At 49.4% G+C, this 27055-nt stretch overlaps 2 protein-coding genes across 2 annotated transcripts; one reads left to right on the top strand and one right to left on the bottom strand.

The window, feature by feature from the left end:
* Positions 1–865: 865 nt before the first annotated feature.
* Positions 866–7786, bottom strand: LOC307199254 (uncharacterized protein). Its single transcript, XM_079947042.1, has 2 exons — positions 5715–7786; positions 866–3509 (listed from the first exon to the last, which is right to left on the bottom strand). Exons 1-2 carry the CDS (start codon positions 5746–5748, stop codon positions 2617–2619), a joined length of 927 nt encoding a protein of 308 aa, XP_079803168.1. The 5' UTR covers positions 5749–7786; the 3' UTR covers positions 866–2616.
* An 11162-nt stretch (positions 7787–18948) lies between these two features.
* CIB3 (calcium and integrin binding family member 3) lies at positions 18949–24862 on the top strand. The gene is made up of 6 exons (XM_079947082.1): positions 18949–19533; positions 19932–19966; positions 22102–22213; positions 22346–22493; positions 23408–23603; positions 24117–24862. Exons 1-6 carry the CDS (start codon positions 19483–19485, stop codon positions 24136–24138), a joined length of 564 nt encoding a protein of 187 aa, XP_079803208.1. The 5' UTR covers positions 18949–19482; the 3' UTR covers positions 24139–24862.
* The last annotated feature ends 2193 nt before the right edge of the window (positions 24863–27055 follow it).

Below are 27055 nucleotides of genomic sequence, written 5' to 3'. Positions count from 1 at the left end.
TTTTGAAAGGTGGTTAGAATTATGGAATAATAATATAAAGTTTACGGCGTGTATGGCATTGAGGGAAAATATGTGGAAGATGATATATAGGTGGTATCATACACCGGTGAAATTAGCTAAGATTTATAGGTTAAAGAACAAACGATGTTGGAAATGTGGGGAAGCAGAAGGCGATTTCTACCACATGTGGTGGCTATGTAACAAAGTGAAAAAATTTTGGGAACTAATATATAATGAACTTAAAAAAATTCTTAAATATACTTTTCCCAAAAAACCTGAAGCCTTTCTGCTAGGAATGCTGGGTAAAGAGATTAAAAAAGAAGATAAGAATATATTCCTCTACGCCACCACAGCCGCAAGAATCATGCTGGCACAAAACTGGAAAACGGAAATTATACCTAATATAAGTGACTGGCAAGTTAAAATGGTGGAATACGCCGAACTTGCTAGACTAACGGCTAGAATACGAGACCAAGATGAGCAAATATCTCATAAAAATTGGAGTAAATACTGGAAATATACTGAAAATAAATTGTAGATGACACTGGTGGGCTTCGATTAACTCTAACAGAGAATAACTAATATTTAAATTTAAGAGAAAATACGTGAATGTAGGATTATTTGATACTTACCAATAGGGTGGAGGGAAGTCCAGGACTAACTAAAGTCCAAAGGTTTTTTTTTTTTCTTTCTTTCTTTTTTGTATATCTACATGTATGCTTGTATATCTACATGTATGCTTTTGTATATCTATATGTATGCTTGTAAGTTGGGTGATATGATGATCTGTATAGCGTATATTTGTATAGACATGTGTATTTTCAAAACTTGAATAAAAAGTACTTAAAAAAAAAAAAAAGAAAAGAGGGTTTTCCCCATGTAATTCTCCTGATAGTTCTATAACAATGTAAGGCATTAAATACTGGAAGCCAACAACTGGTTTAGGCAACTTTGGAATATACATACATAGCACCTTTGGTTGGATGGACAGCATTAGGATCGAAATACGTTAGAACTTTGGAAAGAATTATGTCAGTTATAAAGTTATGGAATGCCTAATAAAAAAAAGATGTGGCCAATTTTCCCATGCTATATTGACTTTATAGGAAAATCTAACTTTAAAAAATGGGGAAAGATGGTGATATGGAAAGATTGGATGGAAGCAAGTATTTTGACTTTGGATCAACTGGTGGATGCTGAAGATGAATTTTTAAGCAACACTGTGTTAAGAGATAAAAATCAGCAATCAGATGTAACCCAATGGCAATATTTACAGCTACAACATTGGTTAAACAACATTGTTTGGACCAGCAGCATTTTCAGCTTCTGAGACCCCCGAGATACTAGAACAACAACAAAAACCCCACAATTATTTTTCATGAATATTTGTTACCAATTTGATATGCAGGTGTTAAGAAATGGATAAAGAATTAGAGGTTCCTATAAAGCTTAAGGAGCCACTGGGTGAGATCCAATGGTCAAAAATATTCAAAAGAGAAGGGAGTCCAAAATGGATGAGTTTCTAAAAGGTGAAATATTGAAGGCCCAAATGCAGACAATTCCAATAAGAAAGAAAAGGGGGGGGGGGCATCTGAAGATACCAGGATGGCTGCATAAGGAGCTTACAGATCAGCTGAGATTCAAGAAGGGCATTTCTAAGGAAGGGAAAATCACAAAAGAGTATACAGTTGCAGGTGGGCTAAAGCTCAGAATGAGCTCAGGCTTGCAGGAAAAGTTAAAAATTATTTTTAAAAGGGTTTTTTCAGCTATGTTTGAAGCAAAAGAAAGAACAAGCAAGTGATAGGTCCTCTGCATGGGGAACACGGAGAAATGCTATTGGGTGACAGAGAAAAGGTAGAACTACTCAACACCTTCTTCGCCTCTGTCTTTACCCAAAAGGAAAGTGATGCCCAACCTGGTGGTAGCAGAATAAATGGTGTGAAGAGGGAGGTGAAGCCCAAGATATGAAAAGAGGTAGTAAGGTAACACCAGGCTACTTTAAATGAATTCAGATCTCCAGGGCCTGATGAGCTGCACCCAAGGGTTATTAAAGGAGTTTGCAGATGTAATTTCAGAGCCATTGTCTATGATCTTTGAGAATTCCTGGAGAACAGGGGAGGTCCCTACAAACTGGAGGAGGCAATATGTTGTTCCCATCTTCAAAAAGGGAGAAAAATAAGACCTAGATTAACTGAGAAACTAGTGAGCTTGACATTGGTACCAGGAAAAGGTCCTAGAAAAGATAAACAGTCAGCCAGTGAGCATTTGGAAAAGGTTACTATGATAAAGGTACAACATGGGTGGCTCAGGGGAATGCTGTAGATGTAGTGTATCTCAATTTCAGCAAGGCTTTTTCACTCCATGGTTGTAGAGACAACATTGACTTCTTTGCTGTGTTTCTGAAGGACATGAACACTATTGCAACCCTTGCCTGCAGAGAAATCACAATCTCCTAAAATTAAATTTGTAGATACCCATTTCTATGGTTATGCCCACTGTGGCTTATTTGATGGGAAGTGAGATGGGTGTTGTGACTGAACCTCTTTCCACTGCTTTCATTTCAATGAAACTTTGTGCTTCCATAAAGTAACTCCCATGTTTCAAGCATTTAAATGGTCACTCCCCCCTGTATGAATTCTGTGATGAGAAGTGAGACTGGTGACTGAAACTTTTTCCACATTCCAAACACTGATATGGTTTCTCCTCTGTATGAATTCTTTCATGGGTTGTGAGATTGGCACTCTGACTGAACCTCTTTCCACATTCCAAGCACTGATACGGTTTCTCCCCTGTATGAGTTCTTTGATGGTCTATAAGTGTGTGCTTCTCACTGAAGCTCTTACCATATTCAAGGCACTGATATGGTTTCTCCTCTGTATGAATTCTTTGATGGGAAGTGAGACTTCCCCTTTGGGTGAAGCTTTTTCCACATTCCAAGCACTGATACGGTTTCTCCCCTATATGAATTACTTGATGGGCAGTGAGATGGCAGTTCTTACGGAAGCTTTTTCCACATTCCAAGCACTGATATGGTTTCTCCCCTGTATGAATCCTTTGATGGGAAGTGAAATTTCCCTTTTGGGTGAAGCTCTTACCACATTCCAAGCACTGATATGGTTTCTCCTCTGTATGAATTCTTTGATGGGTTGTGAGATGGGCACTCTGACTGAACCTCTTTCCACATTCCAAGCACTGATACAGTTTCTCCCCTGTATGAATTCTTTGATGGGAAGTGAAACTTCCCTTTTGGATAAAGCTCTTTCCACATTCCAGGCACTGATACGGTTTTTCCTCTGTATGAATTATTTGATGGACTATGAGTGTGCCCTTCTTACTGAAGCTCTTTCCACATTCCAAGCACTGATAGGATTTCTTCCCAATGGAATTTGTTTGATTGCAACGGGAGCTCTGAATGAAGTTCTCGCCATACTCTGAATACTTATATGGTTTCTCCACTTTGTGGACTTTGCCGTGGTTTCCCTTGTTCTTAATGTCCAATTCATCACCACCTACAATGAAGGGAGTAACAGATTATAGTCCCAGGAAGAAATGGAGCCCTCAGTTATTGAACAATGCTAATGAATGATTTTGATAGAGGAAAAACTGAGGGGCATTAGATGCGATGTCTTCTTGCAGGGTTCACTGCCTTTGTTAACTGGCCATAACATAATACTTATGGGAACTTGAGATTCTTAAAGCCAAGCTCTTTTGTGTGATGGATTTTGTTTGACCCAATCATGGCATCCCCTCCATCTCCAATAACAAAGAACCTGACAGAAGCTACTTCAACATCCCTAACTACTTTGAAGCTTACATTTAAAAAGGCCTGGGCAGTTCAGACCAGCCTGATCAGGCCTAAAAAGCATAACTGGAGGGGTGTCCAGGGCACAGTCTAGGCCTGTTGTTTTGACTCAGTTTCAGTTGCTAAGGCTCGAGGGTGTGGACAAGATGCTCGGATCCGTCAGGGTGACCAGTTGGGCTCTTGCTCATCTTGGCTGATAAAAACCAGCAGGGAGGCAACAGCTGGCTAGGCCAGGGAGATTATCAATGCTTCTTTATGAGAGGGGGTGGTCCCTGCCTGTTTGAAGGAGCCAGTGGTAAAACCACTCCCTAAGAAGCCTCCCCTGGATTCAGAAAACCTAACTAACTACCGGCCATTTGCTAATCTCCCTTTCCTGGACAAGGTTCTAGAGCGAGTGGTCATAGACCAGATCCAGGTGCTTTTGGAAGAAACTGATTTTCTGGATCCATTTCAATTGGGGTTTAGGCCCAGTTTTGGCACAGAAACTGCTTTGGTCACCATGAATGATGACCTCTGTCAAGAGAGAGACAAGGGAAACATATCCCTGTTAAGTCTTCTTGACCTCTCAGCGGCTTTTGATACCATCGACCGTGGTATCCTTCTGAAGTGACTCTCCAAACTAGGGGAGGGCAGCACCACTTTGAGGTGGTTTCAGTCCTACTTGGATGGTCGTTCCCAGAGGGTGTTACTTGGGGAATAATTTTCAGCCCCGTGGAACCATCAATGTGGGGTTCCGCAGGGCTCAATCCTATCCCCCATGTTGTTTAACATCTACATTAAACTGCTGGGTGGGGTTATCTGGAGGTTTGGCGCATGTTGTCAGCAGTATGCTCAATCCAGTAAACACAATCCAGATACGACTGGGGCTCTGTTAGTGGGTGGTACCCTAGACCAGATGGCTGGAAGGCCACCTGCTCTTGATGGGGTTACACTTCCTCTGAAGGAGCAGGCTCATAGCTTGGGGGTCCTCCTGGATCCTTTGCTGTCGTTCGAGGCTCAGGTGGCCTCAGTGGCCCCGAGTGCCTTGCATCATCTTCAGTTGGTGGCCCAGCTACGCCCCTATCTGGACAGGGAGAGCCTGACTTCTGTTCCCTATGCTCCGGTAACCTCAAGGTTAGATCACTGCAATGCGTTCTACGTAGGGCTGCCTCTAAAGACGGTTTGGAAACTTCAGCTGGTGCAGAATTCAGCAGCCAGGTTGCTCACCGGAGCAAGACGGTCTGAGCATATTACACCGATCCTGGTCCAACTGCACTGGCTACCGATTAGTTTTCGGGCCCAATTCAAAGTTCTGGTTTTGACCTATAAAGCCTTAAACAGCTCAGGACCGCAATACCTCAAGGACCGCCTCTTTCCATATGAACCTACCTGGACACTGAGATCATCTTCCGAGGCCCTTCTTTGTGTGCCTCCTCCTTGAGAGGTCCAGAGGGTGGCAACATGAGAACAGGGCCTTCTCTGCAGTGGCTCCCCGTCTGTGGAATGCTCTCCCCAGGTAAGTTCACCTGGTGCCTTCATTATACACCTTTAGGCACCAGGCAAAAATGTTCCTTTTTAACCAGGCCTTTGGTTGATCTTATTGACATCCAACACCCTTTTAGAATAAGCCTCTTTTGGGGTTTTTTTTTTTGGGGGGGGTTATTGTTTGTGGTTTGTTTTTATGTTGTGGTCTTGTTTGTGAACTGCCCTGAGACTTCCGCATATAGGGCTGTGTATACATGGAATAAATAAGAATAAGAATATTCGCAGACAAAACAGTAAACAGCCCTCCATTCAGGGTGAGCAGTGGGATGTTAGAATTCCAGGTGTTGTAGGCAGCAATATTGAGCCCCATCAAAACAGTGGACCTTCATCACATGTAGATATGTATTGAATTTCAAAGCAGATATTATGGTCAAACAGGGAGACTTACTGGTAGAGTCCATGATCCCATTATGCTCCTCCATGACTTCCTTATGCAGAGTCCACTCCTCATCTGTGAAATGAACAGCTATATCTTCAAAGCATATTGGACCCTAACAGAAAAAGGGAAAAGTTCTCTTAGACAGCACAAATATTTATTTACTACATATTGCTCTGTTAATTGCTGCATTGTTTTCATGGGATTGTTTCGCTGCACATCTTAATTATGGGTGCTTCTTTTAACGTTATAATGGAATTATTTTATTGTGTGATAGGAATTTTGAGGTCTTAGATATATGTTAAATGTTCATAAGTGTACCAACCAAGCACATACATAGATCAGCACAGGAAGACCGACCTGGAACCATTTTGATTCCCAAACTGACCAAATGTTTTCTCTGCAAGTTCAAAGGAAAATGGAAAATCCTCCCCATTGTCTTTTCCTTAACAAATCCTGTCTTAAGGGTATGTCTGTGTTTGAATAGGGTGTGAGCCTGTGACATGGCTTAGGAACTAAGTATTTATCATTACAAAAGACTGGCCAGGCTCCCCAGGCAATCCAGTCAAGTAACCTACCAGACAGGAGATAAACAAGGACAGGAGAAAAACAACAACATTCAAATTTCTGTTTTAGACCGCCTTTTTTGTGATGTAGGTGTGATGTATCTGAGGGGTGGTCTTAGGTTACACCCCTTCTGTGATGTAGGTGTGATGTTTCTGGGGCTGGTCTTGATCTACAGGGTGGCAATTTCAAAAGTCTTTATAAGGCCTTGCGCACCATTTTTCTGGGTCCTTCCTCTCTCCTGCAAGTGAGGGGAACACCCTGTTGCAACAGATCAATAAAGGCCAAACCTACTGGCTGCTGTTTCGCTCCAAGTAATCCTGGTTGGTGTCTTTGTTTTTGTCCAAGGGAGACCTCGGATTTTTCCGTTAACAATTGTGTATTTTAAGGATGGGCATTAATTATAGTGGTGGAACTCCACATTATGTGTGGCATTCCAGATTGCCCGATGAAAGCATCCCCTCTCTCTTCTCCCTGTGTTCCATTTCTGGGGTGGAACCACTTGATGCTCTAAAGCCAACATCAGTGGGTACATGGGAGCGGGGTGGGGGGAAGCGCCGTTTTGTAACTGATGAGGCTGGTTACGTGAATCCCAGCCACTGTTTCAGAAGCCTATTTTACCATTCAAAGACCAGTATACAAATAAAACTGCAATAACTGATAAATAACACAAGCAACATTCAGAAGGCGAGGCAAGGTGAGGTGGCTTCCTCTTAACAGAACTGCTGGATCTGTGCATCTGAGCTAAGGGGGTCCTCCTTACCCAGGATCTTCTGCATAGAGTTTTCCCAAAAATTCCCCGCTGTTCCCAGTTTGTAGGGCATGGCCTCTTTCTGCTTCGGGTCAGCTGAGTCTTGTTCATCCAACTAGGCTCTCAGGAATCCTCCAAGAGATCAGAATGAATCCCTTGATCTTCTGCCAAGTTTTGTATATGCCCTGCACCTCTGGGACCCCCATTCTACCCCAGGCCCCCTGTGGGGTACTATGGAAATGACACCGGGGGGGGCACATCTTTACACTTGTTACAATGTTACAAATATTGTGCCTGAATGTATCCTTTCGACTTGACAGCTTAGGGAAGATACCAAGCTATATAAAATCAACCCCTGCACCAATTTCCTCCATTCCAAGGCCATTTTTGCCCTTAGAGGAAAGGACTCCTTTTACCTTTCTCTCCTGCCATTATCCCTCAAACTGAGGGCACATACACAACACCCCACCCAGGGAGTGCCCAAGGGTGGCAATTGGCATGCTGATAGCTGACCATAGAATCCCAAGAGCTCATCCCCAGACTTGCCCCAGGACAAGGATATGTAAACAGTTCTATTGTTCTTTGGTGATGGCTACTTAAGAGGTGCTGGGACATGTCTGCCTATGCTAATTTTGGACCCAGTGACATGCCTGGACATGTTTTGCCTACCCTAATTTTCAATCCCTCTGTACTCCAACCCTTTTGTGACATGTCAGTGATGATGTAGCAATGATGCTGTACGAACTGTATTCTGGGATATCATGGGAAGTTTTAAAAGTCAGGGTTCTTGCTCCTGTGGGAACCTGTTGTGCAACAATAAAGATCATGGTCTACTGACCGCTGTTTTGCTCCAAATTACTTGGCTCAAACTTCCTTCCTTTACTGACCGCATGGACAAGCTGGGCTGTTGAGTAGTCTCTCACCCCAGAATTTTTCCTTATTAGGGGGAAGAGAGGAGACTCGCCAAATCCCAGAAGGCACCACTGAGGCTTCACTTGCACAACAGAGAGGCAAAAGCCACTTCCCTTGCAGGAAGGGACTTGGAAGGGAGAGGATTTTGCTCTGGAGGATCTGCCGCCTCCATCTTTATTTCCTGTCCTTTCTAGGAATACTGCACAGGAGCCCAGGAGGACCGCAGTATATTGCACACACCTAGAGAAGTTTTATGGGTGGCAGGGAAGGGCTCTTTATGCCTTCTGAACTGCTCCCTCCCTTGGCCAGAAACTGGAGGAGAGGTTTGGTGGCAGGAGAAAGCCTCTGCAAGAAGCAGGAAAGCTGATAAGTGAATTGTAGTGTTACAGGAATTCTAAGGTCTCATTCACACACACACACACACACACACACACGTTCATAAATTTAAAGGCAAACACATACATATATAAACCACATGTCTGAAATAGTACAGGAGAGCAATCCTGAAACCATTTTGACTCCCCCAAACTGACCTCAAAAATTTTCTGCAAGGAGGAAGACAACGGGGAATACTCTCCATTGTCTTTTGCTTATCTGCCTTAAGGGCATATTTGTGCATGAATAGGGTGAGCCAGTGGCCTGGATTCAGGAACTAAAGTATTTACCATCACAAAAGAATGGCTGGGCTGTCCAGGTAATGGAATCAGTGACCATTGTCAGGTATCCTGGCAGACAGGATTTCTGCTGTAGACTGCCTCTTTCTGTGATGTATGTATGATGTTTTGGGGGTGGTCTTGGGCTACAGGGTGGGCAATTTCAAAAGTCTATATAAGAGCCTGGACACCATTGTTCTGGGTTCCTCCTCCCTCCTGCGTGGGGGAAGTGGGGGACCCTGTTGCAACAGCTTTAATAAAGACCAGGCTTACTAGCTGCTTTGCTTCTCAATAGTCTCTGGATGGCCTCTGTTATTTTCTCCTTCCGATAGGGAACCTATGTAAGGACTCTATACGGGCTCTTGGATACCCCATAAAGGAAAAGGAGCAATTTTTTCATTAGTCCCGCCCTTTGCAATGCAGGAATCTCTACGAGGTCACACGACGCAGATGGCCATCCAAGCTCCGCTTGAACCCTCCCCCTTCTTCTGCCGCTCCCCACGTCCTAAGAGACGGGGGTCCCGTCGTCCTTCCCCCGCTGGGCCCTCCTGGTGCTGCTGGCCACGGAAGCACCCCTCTCCCCCCGCTGGCTGCCCCTGAGTATCCCCCCTTTGCCCTCCACCCCTCCCTGCGGGGCCACGATGCCGCCCGGGGGCAATAAATGGCTCCTCGCCTCGCTCCTCCAGAACTCTCTCAATAAAAGCTCATCAAAACACTTTGAAAGGGGTGCAGGGAGGCACCCTGCAAAACTACCTAAAACCAGTCAAAACCTCTTTCCCTTATGCATATATATTATTGTTATGTAGTGAAGTTTCACCCTGGGCCAGCAGGGGGATACTGTAGATAGTTTTCACTCAGGTCTGTAGATAGTTTTCACTCAGGTCCACGTCAGTTATTTTAGGCGGGAACTCTGGGCTGTTGTTGTTACAATGTTGACAGCCAGCTGCCTATAAAAGCAGGCCGGCTGAGCTGTTTGCAGTCAGTTCTATTCCAGCTTACAAAAATAAAGAGCTACTTGGAGAAATCGCTGTGTCGTCTGCTATGTCAACCCACAACTTAACACTGGCGACAAGGATGGGATCGATGGACATCAGAGCACAGCCAGATGCGGCCAGCCTCTGAACTGAGCTGAATCACAGAGCTGAATCACAGAGCGAAATCACTGAGCGAAATCACTGGACAGAACCAATTCAGAGCTGACTGTTCTGGCTAAGAGCACTGTGTTCATCCATCACCCTTCACGCCGGCATCGGAATCATGGCTTCACTTGTGCCTCTACCGCCGTTTGCGCCAGCCTCTGAATCATGGGACTCCTACCTCGCTCGGTTCGACTGCTACCTCCAAGCCAACGAGCTGACAGCAGTATCAAAGGATCGGAAGCGGGGCCTATTCCTCAGCCTCTGTGGGCCTGAGGTGTTTGAGACGGCCCGAGCATTGGTTGCGCCTGAAGCAGTCCAGGCAACACCATGGGACACGATCCAAGAGAAGCTCCGCAACCACTACGCACCAAAGCCGTCCAAGATTGCTGCCCACCATGCGTTCTACCACCGGAACCAGGCAGAGGGGGAGTCAATCAACAACTACACCACCGCCCTGCGACAGGCTGCAATGCACTGCGAGTTCCGAGACTTAGACGATGCCCTGATGGATCGAATCGTCTGCGGGGTCCGGGACATCCATCTGCAACGGCGTCTCCTCGCCAAGCCAGACCTCACGCTACAGAAAGCCATTGAGGAGGCTGTGGCCTCAGAAGCTGCTGAACGCTCCGCCCAGGAGATCCGCAAGTCCAGCAGCCCGCGTCTTGCTAGGGAGCCAGTTCCGGTGCATCATGAAGAGGCCAGCAGTGATGAGGCATCCTCCAGTGAAGACGATGACGTGCACCAGACAAAGCGGGAGCGCAGGAAGTTCCAACAGAAGTCCAAGGGCCAACCGGAATGTGCCGGCTGCGGAGGCAACCATTCCCGTGCCAAGTGTCGATTCAGAGACGCCATCTGTAGGAAGTGTTCCAGAAGGGGCCACATCGCTAAGGTCTGCCGATCGGCTCCGTCTGACACCTCCCCTTCATCGACTCGCAAGTCCAAGTCTTCACTCCAGTCTGCCAAGGAAAGTTGTTTTGCTCTCACCAACTGCCGTTGCCCGTCTGGAACCACGATTGGCCAAACCGACTCGCCTACACGACGCAAGCTGAACGTCACGGTGCTCATTGAAGGAGCTCCATGTGACATGGAGATCGACACCGGGTCTGCCCTGTCCATCGTGTCATGGAGCACCATCAAAAGACTGGTACCCAGAGTGTCCAAAAGGCAACTCGACTCTCACCGCGTACACCTGAGAGACTACCAGGGAAACGACATTCCCGTGGTAGGCGTTGGCCGGTTCCAGATTGCCTTCAAGGATTTTTCGGGCCTGCTCCGGTTGGTGGTGGTCGAAGGTCAGCGGCCAAGCCTCCTAGGGCTAGACTGGTTTGATGCCCTCGGCCTGGAAGTCACCGGCATCAACTGCATCTCTAACGCAGAGACTGAGGGTCTGGTCAAAGACTTTGCCGAGGTTTTTGACGGCACCTTGGGGCAATATACTGGTACGCCCATCTCCTTTAGCCTTGATCCACAAGTCGCCCCCATCAAGCTAAAGCCACGCCGGGTTCCCTTTGCTCTCAAGGCTAAGGTAGACGAACAACTGGACAAACTGATCGCCCAAGGAGTTTTGGAGCCGGTTGACCACGCCAAGTGGGAAACCCCCATCGTCACGCCTGTCAAGCCAGATGGGTCGGTGAGAATCTGCGCTGACTACAAGTGCACGATCAACAAGGCACTTCAGCAGCACGCTTATCCGGTTCCTGTTGTCCAACACCTGCTGCATTCCCTGGGTGAGGGTAAGGTCTTCGCTAAGCTGGACCTTGCCCAAGCCTATCAACAACTGCCCGTCGATGATGCCACTGCTGAAGCCCAGACGATCGTCACCCACCGGGGGACATTCCGTTGCCGCCGGTTGCAGTTCGGGGTGAGTATGGCTCCTGGCATCTTCCAAAGCCTTATGGAGCGTCTCCTGCAAGGGCTTCCGGGCGTGGTACCATATTTTGATGACGTCTTGGTGTCTGCAGACTCACATCAGCAGCTGTTCGAGCGCCTCCGTGCCGTGCTGACCAGGTTCCAAGAGGCCGGGCTCAAGGTAAAGAGGGAGAAGTGCCAGATCGCCGTTCCACAGGTAGAGTTCCTGGGCTATCTTATCGATGCCTCCGGCCTTCACCCGACCACATCCAAGATCCGCGCTATCCAGCAGGCCCCCACCCCAAAGAACAAGACGGAGTTGCAGGCATTCCTGGGGCTGCTGAACTTTTATAACATGTTCCTGCCCCACAAAGCCACAGTGGCTGAGCCTCTTCACCGACTCCTTAGCACTAAGACGCCTTGGGCCTGGGGTCATCGGGAGACGGCGGCCTTCAACGCGGTCAAGGCTCTCCTTTCATCAGACAGTGTGCTGGTACAGTACAGTGAATCCAGGCCGCTGGTCCTTGCCTGCGACGCCTCACCTTTTGGCATCGGTGCTGTCCTTAGTCACCGTTTTCCAGATGGAAGATAAGCACCGCTCGCCTACTTTTCCAGGACGCTATCTCCGACGGAACGGAATTACAGCCAGCTCGACAAGGAGGCACTGGCACTTGTGGCTGGAGTGAAGAGGTTCCATGAATACCTCTATGGCAGGACTTTTGACCTCATCACTGACCACAAGCCACTCCTGGGCCTCCTCGCTGGTGATCGTCCAACTCCACCGGTCCTCTCGCCACGCATGCTGCGATGGACTGTTTTCTGGCTGCCTACCACTACCGGCTCATCCATCGCCCGGGGAAATTGATGGGCCATGCCGACACCCTCAGCCGTTGCCCTCTTCCAGCATTTGTGGAAGACCCGGCTCCAGCTTCATCGCTCCTTCTGATTGAGGATCTTCCGGCAGCGCCTGTATCGGCTGCCACTGTGGCCTCCGCGTCTGCCCAGGATCGCACCATCAGCTGGGTGCTCAACTGGGTGTGGAGGGGGTGGCCACAAGGGCCTTTTGCATCGGAGCTCCAGCCCTTCGCAACCAGACAACATGAACTCTCAGCTCATTGCGGCTGTCTGCTGTGGGGACACCGCGTCATGATTCCCCAGGGACTCCGTCAGCGCGTCCTGGAAGCTCTGCACGTTGGCCACCCGGGAATTGTCAAAATGAAGGTGTTGGCTCGGTGTTACGTCTGGTGGCCTAATATGGACGATGCCATCACTGCCTGGGTGTCCGCCTGTCAAGCGTGCCAAGAGTCGAGGCCTGCACCACCGGCAGCTAAGGGACACACCTGGGAGACGCCAAAGACACCCTGGTCGAGGGTGCACATCGATCTGGCTGGCCCCTTTCACGGCCGGACCTTTATGGTAGTGGTGGACGCCTATTCCAAATGGCTGGAGGTCGCCCTGATGCCCTCCACCACTACCGAAGCTGTCATCCGGGTGCTGCGAGGCCTGTTTGCAACACATGGGTGTCCTGATGTCCTTGTCTCTGACAACGGACCGCAGTTCACGTCAGGCACGTTTGAGCGGTATCTTTTGGGACTGGGCATCCGCCATGCCCTAACGGCACCCTTTCATCCATCCAGCAACGGGCAAGCGGAAAGAATGGTGCGCTCGGCAAAAGAGGCACTGGCGCGCCTGGACCGGGGAGACTGGCATGAGCGGGTCGCCGAATACTTGTTCGTGCAACACATCACCCCTCATGCGGCCACAGGGCGGAGTCCTGCTGAACTGCTTATGGGCCGCCGCCTCAGGTCACCGCTCGATCGGCTACACCCGGACTTTGCCGTGGCTGAACCCCCAGGCTGTGCCAACGCGCCACGGTCATTTGTCCCAGGAAACCAGGTCTTTGCCCGGAACTATGTGGGGGACATTCCTTGGGTGCCAGCCACAGTAGTGGGAGTCACTGGACCTCGCTCGTACCAGGTGGCACTCGAAGACGGACGCTTGTGGCGACGGCACATAGACCAGCTTAGGCGCAGGGTTGGGGACTTGGACACTACCGAGGTGCCCCCAACTACGCTTGCGGCTCCAGAAGAGACACGTACAGATGGCGAGGCCCCACCTACACCTCCCTCGCAAACTGCCAGCGTGGAGCCTAACCAAGCCGCTTCAGAGGGTCTGCCAGACTTACCACAGACTCAGACCACTCCACTTGCGGAGGCTCCACCCACAGCAGCGGATCCAGGGGAGTTGGTTCCAACGCCACCTAGGGTCGCACCACAGCCTCAGCAAGAACTGTGTGGCCCTCCGGACTTGGCTACCAGTCCCCGGCGGTCTGGCAGAGTTTCCAAGCGCCCAACTTATTTAAAGGACTATGTTGTTGGACATGTATCACTGTTGGTCTAAGTATGGGAAATGTAACCGATATGCTTTTGTGCCTAATTGAACCATTACGCGTAGTGCTGTATATAAGGAAACCATTACGATTGTAACTAACGCCTTATCTCGGTGGGGAGGGGTGTTATGTAGTGAAGTTTCACCCTGGGCCAGCAGGGGGATACGGTATATAGTTTTCACTCAGGTCTGTAGATAGTTTTCACTCAGGTCCACGTCAGTTATTTTAGGCAGGAAACGCTGGGCTGTTGTTGCTACAATGTTGACAGCCGGCTGCCTATAAAAGCAGGCCGGCTGAGCTGTTTGCAGTCAGTTCTATTCCAGCTTACAAAAATAAAGAGCTACTTGGAGAAATCGCTGTGTCGTCTGCTATGTCAACCCACAACTTAACAATTACAGTGAGTTAAAGTGGAAAAGGAGAGAAAGAAAAGGAATAGCTCGCAGCGCCATCACAGCCAGGGCTCCAAAACAGGCGACTCCTTCCCTCCTGCCCAGGGAAAGTCTCCTCCGAACCACACCAAGGCGCTTGCCCCGTGGCACCAGGGAGCCAGGCAGGGAGGCAGCTCTCCCGGTCCGAGGAGGATCCAGCTCCGGACCCGCCGAGACCACCCACGCGCCTTTGGCTTCTGGCTCCCCCCCGAGCGCCAGACACGCCCCCCCCCCGCGAGAGGAGAGCCGGGAGGCAAATACTCTGGCCCGGAGTCCATTGACACCAACCTTCCCCCATTCATGAACAAAAGACTTTCCCCTTTTTGACAAATACTCTCCCACCCAGTTTGCCGATTGGTGACCCATCAGCAGCCCATCCAGGAGTTCCTGGCTACTCGAGAAGTGGTCTCTGAGGTCAGCCAGGGCCGAAACATGGCCGAACTACCTCTTCTCCACTCCGCATAATATCTGGGCCCGGCTTTCATTCATGAATCGTACCTTTTCATTGATAAAAGCCGAGGTGCGCGCCATAGGTGGAGCATTTCTCTCACGCTCCGGGCGGCTTACAAGAAAATGGAAGCGGCGTCTTTTTGCTTGCATGCCTGCAGTACCAGCGGATGCTCCTGCAGGGGGAGCTGTTGCGCAAGTTGAAAGTCAAGATGTGATCTTTGGCAGAGGAGAGCTGCTAATGATACTTTTATTGTCTTTGCTATGGTTTGAATTTTATTGTATTCTATGTAAAATAAACTTTCTTACTTACATAAAAGGGGGGAATTGCCTTTGCACCTTGGTAGCCATGTATGTGGAACCCCAGTTTCTGAGAAATTCTTACAACATTACAAACACATGTTGAGATATGTACATTTTCCTAATAGGGAGATTGCTTAAAAGAGACACCTGCCCTCAACACTCGAACCTGCCCTTTCAGAGGCATGGCCTCCCCTGCCCCCCCCAAAGTACCCTCTGTTGGGGCCTTGCCTTGTTTAGGACACCCCGGCTGCAGCACCACAAAAACCAGCTGGGGAAGGAATGTTTGTTTTTATGGCATGTCTTTTTGTGGCTTTATATTGTAACCCGTGAAGAACCATATAGAAATTTAATAAATAATAATAATAATATGGCGCTGTGGGTTAAAGCCTCAGCGCCTAGGGCTTGCCGATCGAAAGGTCGGCGGTTCGAATCCCCGCGGCGGGGTGCGCTCCCGCTGCTCGGTCCCAGCGCCTGCCAACCTAGCAGTTCGAAAGCACCTCCGGGTGCAAGTAGATAAATAGGGACCGCTTACCAGCGGGAAGGTAAACGGCGTTTCCGTGTGCGGCTCTGGCTCGCCAGAGCAGCGATGTCACGCTGGCCACGTGACCCGGAAGTGTCTCCGGACAGCGCTGGCCCCCGGCCTCTTGAGTGAGATGGGCGCACAACCCCAGAGTCTGTCAAGACTGGCCCGTACGGGCAGGGGTACCTTTACCTTTACCTTTAATAATATGTCATCCAGAAACCTCCCCTTCCATCTATGCTATTGCTGACCCCCCCAGTCTCCCAACAGTGCGAGATTCCTGGGGTTCCAGGCTCTGTCCTCAGGATATAGGGTTTATTTGCACATAGAGACAACCTGAGCCTAAGATGGAGGGGCTCACAGCACCCCAGAAGGTCTTGCTTTCCCCATTGCCACAATCCTGGATTCTAGCAAGAATTCAGCATGGATCTGTCTGGAGTTGCTGCCTGCCCCCAGCCCATCTCACCCACACAGCTCTGGCCTTTGACTTTGTCACCACCAGCCAGGTGGGGGAGCACCCATTTGCCCCCTCACACAGAGAAACGTCCTTTGTTATAGTAATGGCAGTACTTAGGACCATTAACTCAGCAGGGAACTTGCCTGTCTCCTTCAACAATGGAGTCTTCCATTAGAATTTCACCCTTGCTGGACCCAGGAATCAGAAGGCACTCGGGTTGTGATACAGACTGACACCACTACCCCACTGCCCAATAATATGATTTAAAACAAACAGGAATAACCTTTCCAGTAGCACCTTAGGGACCCCTGACCATTAGGTCCAGTCGTGGCCGACTCTGGGGTTGCGGCGCTCATCTCACTTTACTGGCCGAGGGAGCCGGCGTACAGCTTCCAGGTCATGTGCCCACCATGACTAAGCCGCTTCTGGCGAACCAGAGCAGCGCACGGAAAAGCTGTTTACCTTCCCGCCGGAGCGGTACCTATTTATCTACTTGCACTTTGACGTGCTTTCAGACTGCTAGATTGGCAGGAGCAGGGACTGAGCAACAGGAGCTCACCCCATCACGGGGATTCGAACTGCCGACCTTCTAGATCGGCAAGTTCTAGGCTCTGTGGTTTAACCCACAGCACCACCCACGTCCCCCCCTTTTTTTACAACTGAAGAAGAAGATACAACAGAAGAAGTTGTATCTGAAGAAGTGTGCATGCACACGAAAGCTTATACCCAGAACAAACTTAGTTGGTCTCTAAGGTACTGCTGGACAATTAAAAAAAAAAAATTTTTTTTTACTGTGTCAGACTAACACGGCTACCTACCTGAATCAGAAATAACTTTGTGGCAGTAAAGGCTGTTTCACAGTGTAAGGGGCTCCCTTGGAAGGTGGTGGACTCTCCTTCTGTGGACATATTTCATCAGAGGCTGGGTAGCCATCAGCCAGGGATTATTTTAAAAAATTTCCCTGCCAGATGGCCATCCAACCTCTGCTTTAAAACTTCCAAGGAAGGAGAATCCACCCCCTCCCGAGGGAGTCTGTTCCACTGTCAAACAGCTCTTACTGTCTTAATGTTTAAGTGGAATCTTCTTTCTTGTAGTTTGAATCCGTCAGTTTGGATACTGCCCTCTGGAGAAACAGAAAACAAGCTTGCTCTGCCTCCCATGCGGGAGCCATAGAGATATTTGAAGATGGCTGTCATCTCTCTGCTCAGTCCCCCTGTTTTCCAGCCAAATTATACCCCACTCTCTCAACCATTCTTCATAAGGCTTGGTTTTCAGACCCTTGATCCTCTTGGTCGCCCTCCTCTGCAAGCCTTCCAGCTTGTCAACATCCTTCTTAAATTATGGTGCCCAGAACAGTTTTCCAGGTGTGGTCTGTCAAGGCAGAATAGAGCCGGACTATGACTTGGAAGAAAAGTGATGGCAAACCTAGACAGCATCTTAAAAAGCAAAGACATCACCTTGCCGACAAAGGTCCGTATAGTTAAAGCCATGGTTTTCCCAGTAGTGATGTATGGAAGTGAGAGCTGGACCATAAAAAAGGCCGATCACTGAAGAACTGATGCTTTTGAATTCTGGTGCTGGAGGAGACTCTTGAGAGTCCCATGGACTGCAAGAAGATCAAACATATCCATTCTGAAGGACATCAGCCCTGAGTGCTCACTGGAAGGACAGATCGTGAAGCTGAGACTCCAATACTTTGGCCACCTCATGAGAAGAGAAGACTCCCTGGAAAAGACCCTGATGTTGGGAAAGATGGAGGGCACAAGGAGAAGGGGACGACAGAGGACGAGATGGTGGGACAGTGTTCTCGAAGCTACCAGCATGAGCTTGACCAAACTGCGGGAGGCAGTGGAAGACAGGAGTGCCTGGCATGCTCTGGTCCATGGGGTCACGAAGAGGCAGACACGACTAAACAACTAAACAACAACAATGACTTCCCCTGATCCAAACACAAGACTTCTGTTGATGCAACCAAGAATAGCATTGGCCTTTTTTGCTGCTGCATCACACTGTGGACTCATGTTACGCTTGCGGGCTGCCAAGAATGTTTTCATTAATCAAGAAAGAAAGTTAAAGGCTTGAAGCTGATCAGATACCATTGTAGTTCCAAACGCAAACAATGCTGACTAGTGACCTGGCCAGGCGCCCTTGTGCTGCTGCATGTGCCCTCATCTGTCTCTGTTTAAGTTGCCAGCATCAGGCTGAGGCTGAGCAGTCAGAAGTCTCTGTGGTGGCAGCAATGGGAGAAATGCTGGGCAAGGCCCAAGTTTTGGCCACAATCACCTTGCTGTGAGATCACCAAGCCCCATATAGGACCACTTGATCACTTCAATCTGCAAAACTTGCACAGTTACAACTCCCACATCATACTTCTGTATTCGTAACAAACCAATATTTTACTGCAGCGGCAGCTACACTTTGAAACTCCTTATCAGGCAGGTGCTCTTTTCAGCTCCTGCCAACAACTTTAGAAAAGCCTAGCCGGATATCGAGATTGATGGGGTGTGTTCTAGTCTGCCTTTATTTTATCTCTGATTTTGATTTTTTAAAATGCATTAAATAGTTGTTGTGAACTGTCTTTACTGATAAATTTATTGTTTTATTCTTTTCTAACCGCTTTGAGCTTTCTTTCTTTTTTACAGTCAAGTGGTGTATACATTTTAATGAAATAACTAAATAAATAGATAAATAAATAAGCGTGTTGACGTTTTCAGAGATTTAGAATTCCCTGTTTCAGCGAACCAGATGTGTGGCTGCTGGCTGCAAATGCACAGCCATGTGGGCAGTGTGTGTGTGTGTGTGTGAGAGAGAGAGAGAGAGAGAGAGAGGTCCCGCCATCTCCCCATATCTCTCTCTGGGGCCGAACATATTTTCATTGGGTGGTTGGGGCAACGCAGGGCTGCTCAGAGCCACTTTTCTTCCAGTCCACTTGGGGAGATGCGGAGGAGGGCGAAGCAAGGAGACCTCCCGGCAGCAGGAGGGAGGCCGCCAGGCCGCGCCAGGGAGCCGAGCTGAAGCCGCTCGGTCCGCGCGCAGCAGCCCCTTCTTCCCTTGCGCACAGAGCGAGCCAGGAGCGGGCCTTGGCATCCACGGCGTAACCTGAGCCCTCCGGGGCCGGCGCGCGCCACAGGCAGCAGGTGAGTGATGCTGGACATGCACCTGGTGCCGCCTCCGGACTGAAGATTTGATGAAATGCCTCTATTATGATCCGGAGGTCCATGGAGGAGAGCGAGCGGGCGATACCTGATCCCCTCCACTCCCGGAGAGCCCGATTGCTGGAGCTTTTCATAACCTCCACAGCCAGACGCCTCTTTCGAAAGGCAGCTTCAGGGGCAGGAGCCATGGGACGAGGGGGCCCAGGGCTCAGAGATGGGTAACAAGCAGACCATCTTCACTCCGGAGCAGCTGGACGCCTATCAGGTAAGAGTACCTGCGGACGCAGCGCGGGAGCTTCCATGCCTGCGCGCTCACCAGAGCTTTGCTAATGCCGGGCAGGAAGCGGGAGCGGCTGCTTTTTCAAGTCAACATGCAGACAAGCCACACGAGAGCGAATGCCATGTGTGAACGCAGCCCTGCGAGGAGTGTGTCCGTGCAGGAGCCCATAAGCAGCAGCAGTAGATGGAGTCAAAGCAGCAACAACCTGCCTTTTTCCTGGATTCAAAGAGCTTATTTTTACGGCTAATGTCTGTACAGCACAGGGGTGGGGGTGGGGTAGGAGAGGATTTTTGCGAGAAGATCAGAAATCACTCCAGGGCGGGGGTCTCCAGCCTTCGCAGACTCCCCTCTGTGCCTGATTTCATATTTCTTTTCTGTTTCAGGATGCAACATTCTTCACACGGAAAGAAATTCTCAGGTGAGATTATGCGTTTCGCTACAGAATCCAAATACCTGCGTCAGAATTATCCTTTGTTAAAAGCTCGGACGGGGGGGGGGGGGCAGCAGCTGAAGCAGAGCGGCCTCTCCCAGTCTTTCCCCAAGCTGCCTTTCACAGATGCCCATTTGCGATAAAATGCGCCTGGCCCCGCTCGGCCTTCAGCTCCGCATTCTGGAAATCCCCTCTGCTGAACTGAGGGGGCTGGAAGTGGCAGGATCAGTTTCGGGTCCCTGCAACAGAGAAGCCTAAATCAGGGGGTTCCAAGTGGCCTTTTAAGACTCTCTCTCAACAAAACTCAGCCACTGGGCAATCCAGCGTGTGAGGCAGAAGAAGGCGCTAGAACTCCCTTGGGATTCATAGTTTCCTTCTTAGTAAGTTTATTCAGTTTTGAGCTTTGAGACTTCCAAATGAGAAAGCGGAAAGGAGCTGAGCACAAAACACTCGAAACGCTTCCAAATAAACTCCAAACCATTTGGTTCCTGTGGCCTCTGTAGCTCCCCCAGCTGAGACTCTGCAGAGATAATGTGGTGGAGTGGTTAGAGTTTGAGCCCCTTGGGAGAAGCAAGTTCACATCCAGCTACCAGCCCCTCTCTCCCTGTCCATCTAGCCCACCTCACAGGGGTGTAATGAAGCTAGAATAGGAGAGCCATGGGCACAGCCTTGAGCTCCCAGAAGGAAAAGGGGATATACGAATGCAGTGATAAATAAGTGCCCAGGAAGGGAGACCCAAGGCCCCCAGGCTGAGGGGTCTCAGAGCAAGGCAGGGGGAGCGTCCAGCCCAGGAGAAATGCGCCCCCTCCCCTCTGCCATTTGCTGTGTGACATGTAGCAAGGGACACAGGCTGAGTGAAAGGGGCATTGATGAAACCTAAGTATGGGCATGTTTTCATGTCTGGAATGGAAGCCAAGACCATAATTGTATCATGAATAAGGCATTCATTATTGATAGGGAGCCCTTTTGAAACTTCTGCCTCTTTGTTCTCTGCCACTTTCTCTGATGACAGCCCATTGCCGAGTAAACAAAGGAAGCAAAAAGGAGGCAGAGGAGGAGGAGACCCCCCACTCCCGCTCCCACTTTTTAGACTTCCCCTCTAGTGAGCGCTTTCTGCTGCAGTGCTCTGCATGCAAATCCAAGAGGAAATCCCACCGAGTTCAATGGCCTGCGCTTCTGAGCAGGCAGGGGCAAAGGATCTCACTGCCAGCTTAGCTAGGATTTATATCCTGACTGTTTTTTTAATGTCTGTTTTGAGGCAACCAACAACAAAGTCGGAACAACAAAGCAGTAAGAAACCCAACATACCAAAAGCAAACACAAGAAGCACATCTAGACAAAACCTTTTAGGAAATGGAAACAGGTAGATGCCCTTTAAAACTGACTGAGCACAAAACCACTTAGGCCTCCTGTGCCAATGCACGCTTACTTGGAAGTAGGTCCTACTGCATCCAATGGCGCCTGGGGATCTGGACCTCAGTAAATGAGCCGAGGGTTGCAGGAGCATTCCCTGTTGTGAACTGGTGGGGTAGTGCAGGGAAGAAGTACCTGAATGTACAGAATTATCAGCAAAACACACACAGAGACAGCCACCCCCAAACAAACTTGGCTGTGCCCCCTTCTCTTCCCTCGCACACAGACCCTTCTGCGGCAATCACCACATCCCTTCTGCGGCAGTCTGAACCCCACTAACATTTTCATATTCTTAACATAGCCTTGATCGGTTCTTCCTCTCCCTGGTTTTTTTATTTGTTTGTGGGAGAAGGGCACCCGCTGCCTGCTGCTTCCTCTAGACAGCAGCTGAGAAGAAGACTTTTGGGATTTGCTGACCTCTCCTTGCCTCCAGACATTTGACTGTAAATAACAGAGCAGCAAAAGAGGCCCCTTCAGAGCCGCTTGGCCAAACGCTCTTTTTCTTCTGCCTTGCTTGGTGGGATGGCCAGAGATGTGAGCTGTCCTGATATTTGGACCAGTGCAAGTCATCTTGGATGACGCCTTGCATGTTGCTCAGTGACGGACGATTGACTCCTGCCAGTCCAGCATGCTGGAGAGAAGCCACATCCTTCCTCCACGACCTGGTCCTGCATCCCACAGGTGAGAAAGACTTCTTTCCTTGCTTGCAGGTTGTTTGACAGGTACCGTGACCTGGCCCCTCAGCTGGTCCCGCTCGATTACACGAAGAAGCCCAACGTGAAGCTCCCCTATGAACTCATTGGCAGCATGCCTGAGCTGAAGGTACAGGAGGAGGGAAGACTCTGCTGGGCACCAGCTGCCTCACCTGCCCACGAAGTGAGGCTGCCCCAGGGGGAATGGGGAGGAGGCCCTGAAGCCGGGCTGGTTTCCTTCTCACCCCATCTCCTTCCTCAGGACAACCCCTTCCGGCAGCGCATCGCTGAGGTCTTCTCTGAGGATGGCGAGGGCAACATGACCTTAGATGACTTCCTGGATATGTTCTCGGTGATGAGTGAAATGGCTCCTCGGGACCTCAAGGCTTACTACGCCTTCAAAATCTACGGTGAGGTCAGGGGAATATCTACTAGGAAAGTAATCATGCTAATCTACTAATTCCAGAGGATCCCAGAAGCGACTTCAGTCTACATTGCTTAAAATGAGACCCAATTTGAGTTGCATTGATTTGAGTCATATTGATTACTATTTTTGTTTGTTTGTTTGTTTGTTTGGTATTTATTTCAAGAACCCCAAAGTTCGAGAGTCAGTGATCTGTCATGGTACAACCCCATTGAATAAAATAACAGTGGTTATCCAGTCCTCGTTGCTGGTTGCAAAGGGCCCCCATGACAATTCAAGCTTCAGGCCCCCCAAAATGTTGAGTGGCAGCCTCAGGGAAGGGGTCCTGGGAGTTCGGCATGGGCTCTTTGAAGAGGAGCATTGCCACACAACTTCACCGGCTGCCAGTCACTCCAGCAATGGGAAAGGGAGAGTGGCGGCTCTTGGGGGCAGGAGAAGAGGCCAGAGGGGCAGCTGGACCAGCAAAGAGATCAAGTGACAGGGGAAACTGCACCTTCTGAATTTCTGCCTGCCATGATCTATCAAAAGCATTGAAGGAAGCCCAAGAAGTTACTAGCAAGTGGGCAGTGGGAATCTCACTGAAAAGCAGAGGCTCCACACTGTGTGTGCATGTGTGGAAGTGGTTTGTGGTGCTCCACAAAGGCTGCAGCAGACTCTCCTGTGCACCTGAGCGTAGGAAGCCCATTTCCAGAGGGCAGGTGCTTGAAGCAACACTGGCACCCCCACCCCAGCCCCCATAAGCAGGCCTCCCCCCACCCTGCCTCCCTGCCATGGCTCTGGCACTACTCTGCCCGCCAAAGCAGGGAGGTGACCTTCTGAGGGGACCATGCATAAGTTCAGAGGCAGTGGAGCTTTTCCCTGCTCCGGCCCTGAGGTCCCCAAGTACTCCTCTATCTGCAGATTTCAATGATGATGACTACATCTGCAAATCCGACCTGGAGAAGACGGTGAACAAGCTGACCCGCAAAGAGTTGACCCCAGAGGAGGTGTGCCTGGTATGCAACAAGGTGATGGAGGAAGCCGACTTGGACAACGATGGCAAGCTGTCCCTGGAAGACTTCCAGCACATGATCGTTCGAGCGCCTGACTTCCTCAGGTAATGGAAACTGCCCGGCCGTGGCCTTCCTTCCCTCTCTGGGCTGTCGGGCTCAGGAACAAGGAGCTCCGGGGGGACTCTTCTCAGAGCAGAGGGTGCCCAGAAAGCCAAACGAGGTGAGAGTAGCCTGAGGTTGCCCTTCAGCATTCTTCCCATCCATCCCCGCCCTGTCCATCTCATGCAGAGCGATGAAGCAGGTGCCTCGTGAGACGCCCTGGGCTTTTGCTCTCGGACACAGTCTGCTGAGCTCAGCCTGGGCATCCTTCTCTCCCCAGGACAGATTCACGCAGCCCGTCATCACCCAGCCTGCCCTGGCTGTGCTGCCAAGCGTCTCAGCCAGGAGAGGCACATTATTTTCCCCTAAGCTAGTTGGAGTCCCTCTCTCAGCCACGAGGAAGCCTAGAGTTCAGCTTCCACCTGCTGTTGTTTGCATGTTAAACTCCCCATCTTTGCTGATGTCCTTTTCTGACCATGGGTCACCAATGCTGAAGTATTCTTGTTGTTTTTCAACAGCACTTTTCATATCAGAATCTGACCCAAACTCCAGAGACCGACCGAGAGCCAGAAACCCTCTTGCTGCTGCTGCTGCTTCTTCTTCTGGAGCTGGATGAGGCCTGGAGCTCCCCCCCCCCCCCCGCCGGGCTCCTGCTGGGGGGCTGGGGTGGAACAGACCTTCCTTTTGCCTCTTGCTTAACACACGGTGGGGTCTCTTTCCAACTTGATATAACAATGCAGCTGGGTTTCTGTTTTTCCCCTAATCTGACATACAGAAAGGCAGCCACCCTTGAATTAAAATTCCAAGAAAAAAGCACACCAAGAACTCAGGCCAATATAAGTTTCAGTCGTGGGAGTGGTCCCTCCTCGCAAATCAATAGTCAATTTTAACAAAAACTAATCCATTCAAAAGTATGTATTCCGACAAGGATTACAAACTCAAACAGAGGTTACAAACTCAATCTCATAAGGATATGTATAACACAATAATTTGTTACAGAATTAGAGATAAGAGTTTATGAGTAGAGATAAGTTCATGTTAGTCCATAGTCAGGTTTGAGGTGAAGGTTTTAGTTTCAATCACTGAGCAGAAGTCAGAAGACAATTATGGATCAGAAACCAGGACAGGGCCCTGTTTCAATGTATTCACCTTCATCAGCTAATTTTTAAAGGGTCATGTAAGTCTGAAGAATTTGTATAAATATATCCTGTTATTTTCTACATTTCTCAGAGATAACAACTACGTGTGGGTAGATCAACGTGTATCTTGAGCATTTCTGTGCGTCTTTCTTGGTACATTGAATTAAAATTCAACACTAAGGACATTGGAAGAACCCTGTTGCTGGGTCAGAACAGCCCCAGTCTGGTGTGTGGCTTCCCTTGTGGCTGGACAGAGCCCACAAGGAGACCTGAGCTCCACAGCCCACTCCCACCGGTGACCCTGAGCAACCGGTATTCAGGGGCAAAATACGTCTGATGCACACAACCTCCAAGTGTCCCTGTTTTCCAGGGACAGTCCCGGAATTACAGAAGCCACTCCAGTTTCTAATTTGATCCTGGAATGTCCTGCTTTTCCTTTATCTTCCCCTCCACATCACAGAGAAAAATGAAACGTGGTTGAGAGATCAGACTGTGCCCCCCTCCTGTCCTTTTTGGAAACAGAAGCCTTTGTGCTGTGTGTGTGTGTGTGTGTGTGTGTGTGTGTAGGTGCAAAAACAGAGTCCTGTTTCTACCGAAAATAAAATACCTGCAACAAACGAAGGAAACATTGAAGCTGGCCCACCAAGCCCTTCCTATAATCCACTTCCCTTTCGTATTCCTGTTCAGTAGAATTGGGTGAGTCCAGCAACTGTGTGTTTTTCAAGCAAGGACCTTCTGGCCTGGTTGGCTACCTCAGCTGTCAAGGGGAGCTGGTCAAGCCTGTCAAGGGAGAGCCCAGTGAGGGCATTTGGTCTACTAACAGCCCCAGCCAATGTAGCAACTCCAGCCTGGCCTACCTCACAGGGCAATTTTGAGTGAGGAGACAAACTGGTCTATAAATGCAAGAAACACATATACACCGTTATTAAAATGTGCTCAGTGGAAAGAGATTTTGTCTGCAACTACGAAGATATCAGATGATATTATGATTAGCAGCAATAGTGTTAATAATTTTAAAAATAAATTCATCACCTGCCCTTAATCACCAGCAGGTCCCAGTGCAGGTTACAATGATTCAAAACTCAGTATTAAAAACAGCTGCTTAGAGAGTGGTGCTGATAAAGCCAAGGTTGCAGGTTTGAACCCATATGGGACAGCTGCCTATTCCTGCACTGCAGAGGGTTGGACTAGATGATCCTTAGGGTCCCTTCCGACTCTACAGCTTTAGGATTCTATGAAATTACAAGCCAGAGGTCCTGAAAATGCGCATCTCAGGTGTCAGGGGCCAGGGCAGAGAGGACCGTGACCAAGTTCCCTCTGTCCAGAAGGGCTGGGGACAAGCTCTCCTAGCCACTTGGACCTCTAGTGTCAAACGTGGATCCAGGACTTTCCCCAAGCTATGATCCTGCTCCTTACAGGGAAGAGCAGCCCCACCCAGAACAGGCTGCCTTCCCACCCCCTGGACTCAAGAACTTGGAGCCCATCACAAGACTGTCAAGATCCAGCTGCCATTCACTGGTCCACATCCGGCCACCTGAGTCTTTGCTGGCCAGCTGCAAGCCTAGAAACCTGCATCCTGAACCATCGCCAGGGTCATGTCAGAAATGAAGCTTAATTAATGGGTGAATCCGCACCCACTTTTACAGCAGAGATCAGTGGCCAGAGTTACATAAAACCCAAGAGGAGTGGAATAAGGTGTGTGGAGGGAGGGCAAACAGCCGTGGATTCCCTGCCCGCCACCAGATGCCAACCTTCCACTTATCTGTATAAGGGGGGTTAGTGAACAAAAATTAAAAATCTTGGGGATGAATGTTGGAAGAAATGATTGCAGCATAGAACTGGGGGATAGGAGCGGAAATAAGGATAAATCTTCAAACAGTGATGGGGTTAGGAAGGGGAGGCATATGGGGGTGCCAAGGGTCATCTAGTCCAACCCCCTGCAATGCACATGTTGCAGTTGTGTATCTATTTGCCTAGATAATTGCACCCCACTTTTCAAGTCACGAAGTGGCTCATAGTACAACAACAGCAGGATTTTAAAGCACCAAAACCCCAAAGAAAACGGGAAGAATAAAAAGGCATACGAACAAAGGAGAAACAGCACAGGGAATCCAGCAGTAAATAACTGACAACTGCTGCGAAATCAACAGGAGAGTCTCCTCTGGCTGTCAGCAGAGTGGAAGGAAAGAGAGTGGGGGTCTCAGAAAGCTCTTGGGGCAGCCAGGGGGTCCCTGAGGGGGGCGTGCTGGCGCAGAAAAAAACCCCTTGCACGTGGCCATAGATGGAACCTCCTCAGCCTCTGTGATGTCAATGAATAA

Source organism: Podarcis cretensis (assembly GCF_951804945.1).
Source record: "Podarcis cretensis genome assembly, chromosome: 12".
In the NCBI taxonomy this organism is placed as follows: domain Eukaryota; kingdom Metazoa; phylum Chordata; class Lepidosauria; order Squamata; family Lacertidae; genus Podarcis; species Podarcis cretensis.
Note: the sequence above shows the minus strand (reverse complement) of the source record. Positions and strands in the feature narration are given on the sequence as shown.

Excerpts from the sequence above, each read along its gene's own strand:
- LOC307199254 (XM_079947042.1), bottom strand. The coding sequence starts at position 5,748 with ATGGAGGAGCATAATGGGATCATGGACTCTACCA. Across the intron at positions 3,510-5,714 it reads TGGGATCATGGACTCTACCA|GTGGTGATGAATTGGACATT; the intron begins GTAAGTCTCCCT and ends CCTTCATTGTAG.
- CIB3 (XM_079947082.1), top strand. The coding sequence starts at position 19,483 with ATGGGTAACAAGCAGACCATCTTCACTCCGGAGCAGCTGGACGCCTAT. Across the intron at positions 22,494-23,407 it reads CTACGCCTTCAAAATCTACG|ATTTCAATGATGATGACTAC; the intron begins GTGAGGTCAGGG and ends CTCTATCTGCAG. Across the intron at positions 23,604-24,116 it reads CGAGCGCCTGACTTCCTCAG|CACTTTTCATATCAGAATCT; the intron begins GTAATGGAAACT and ends GTTTTTCAACAG.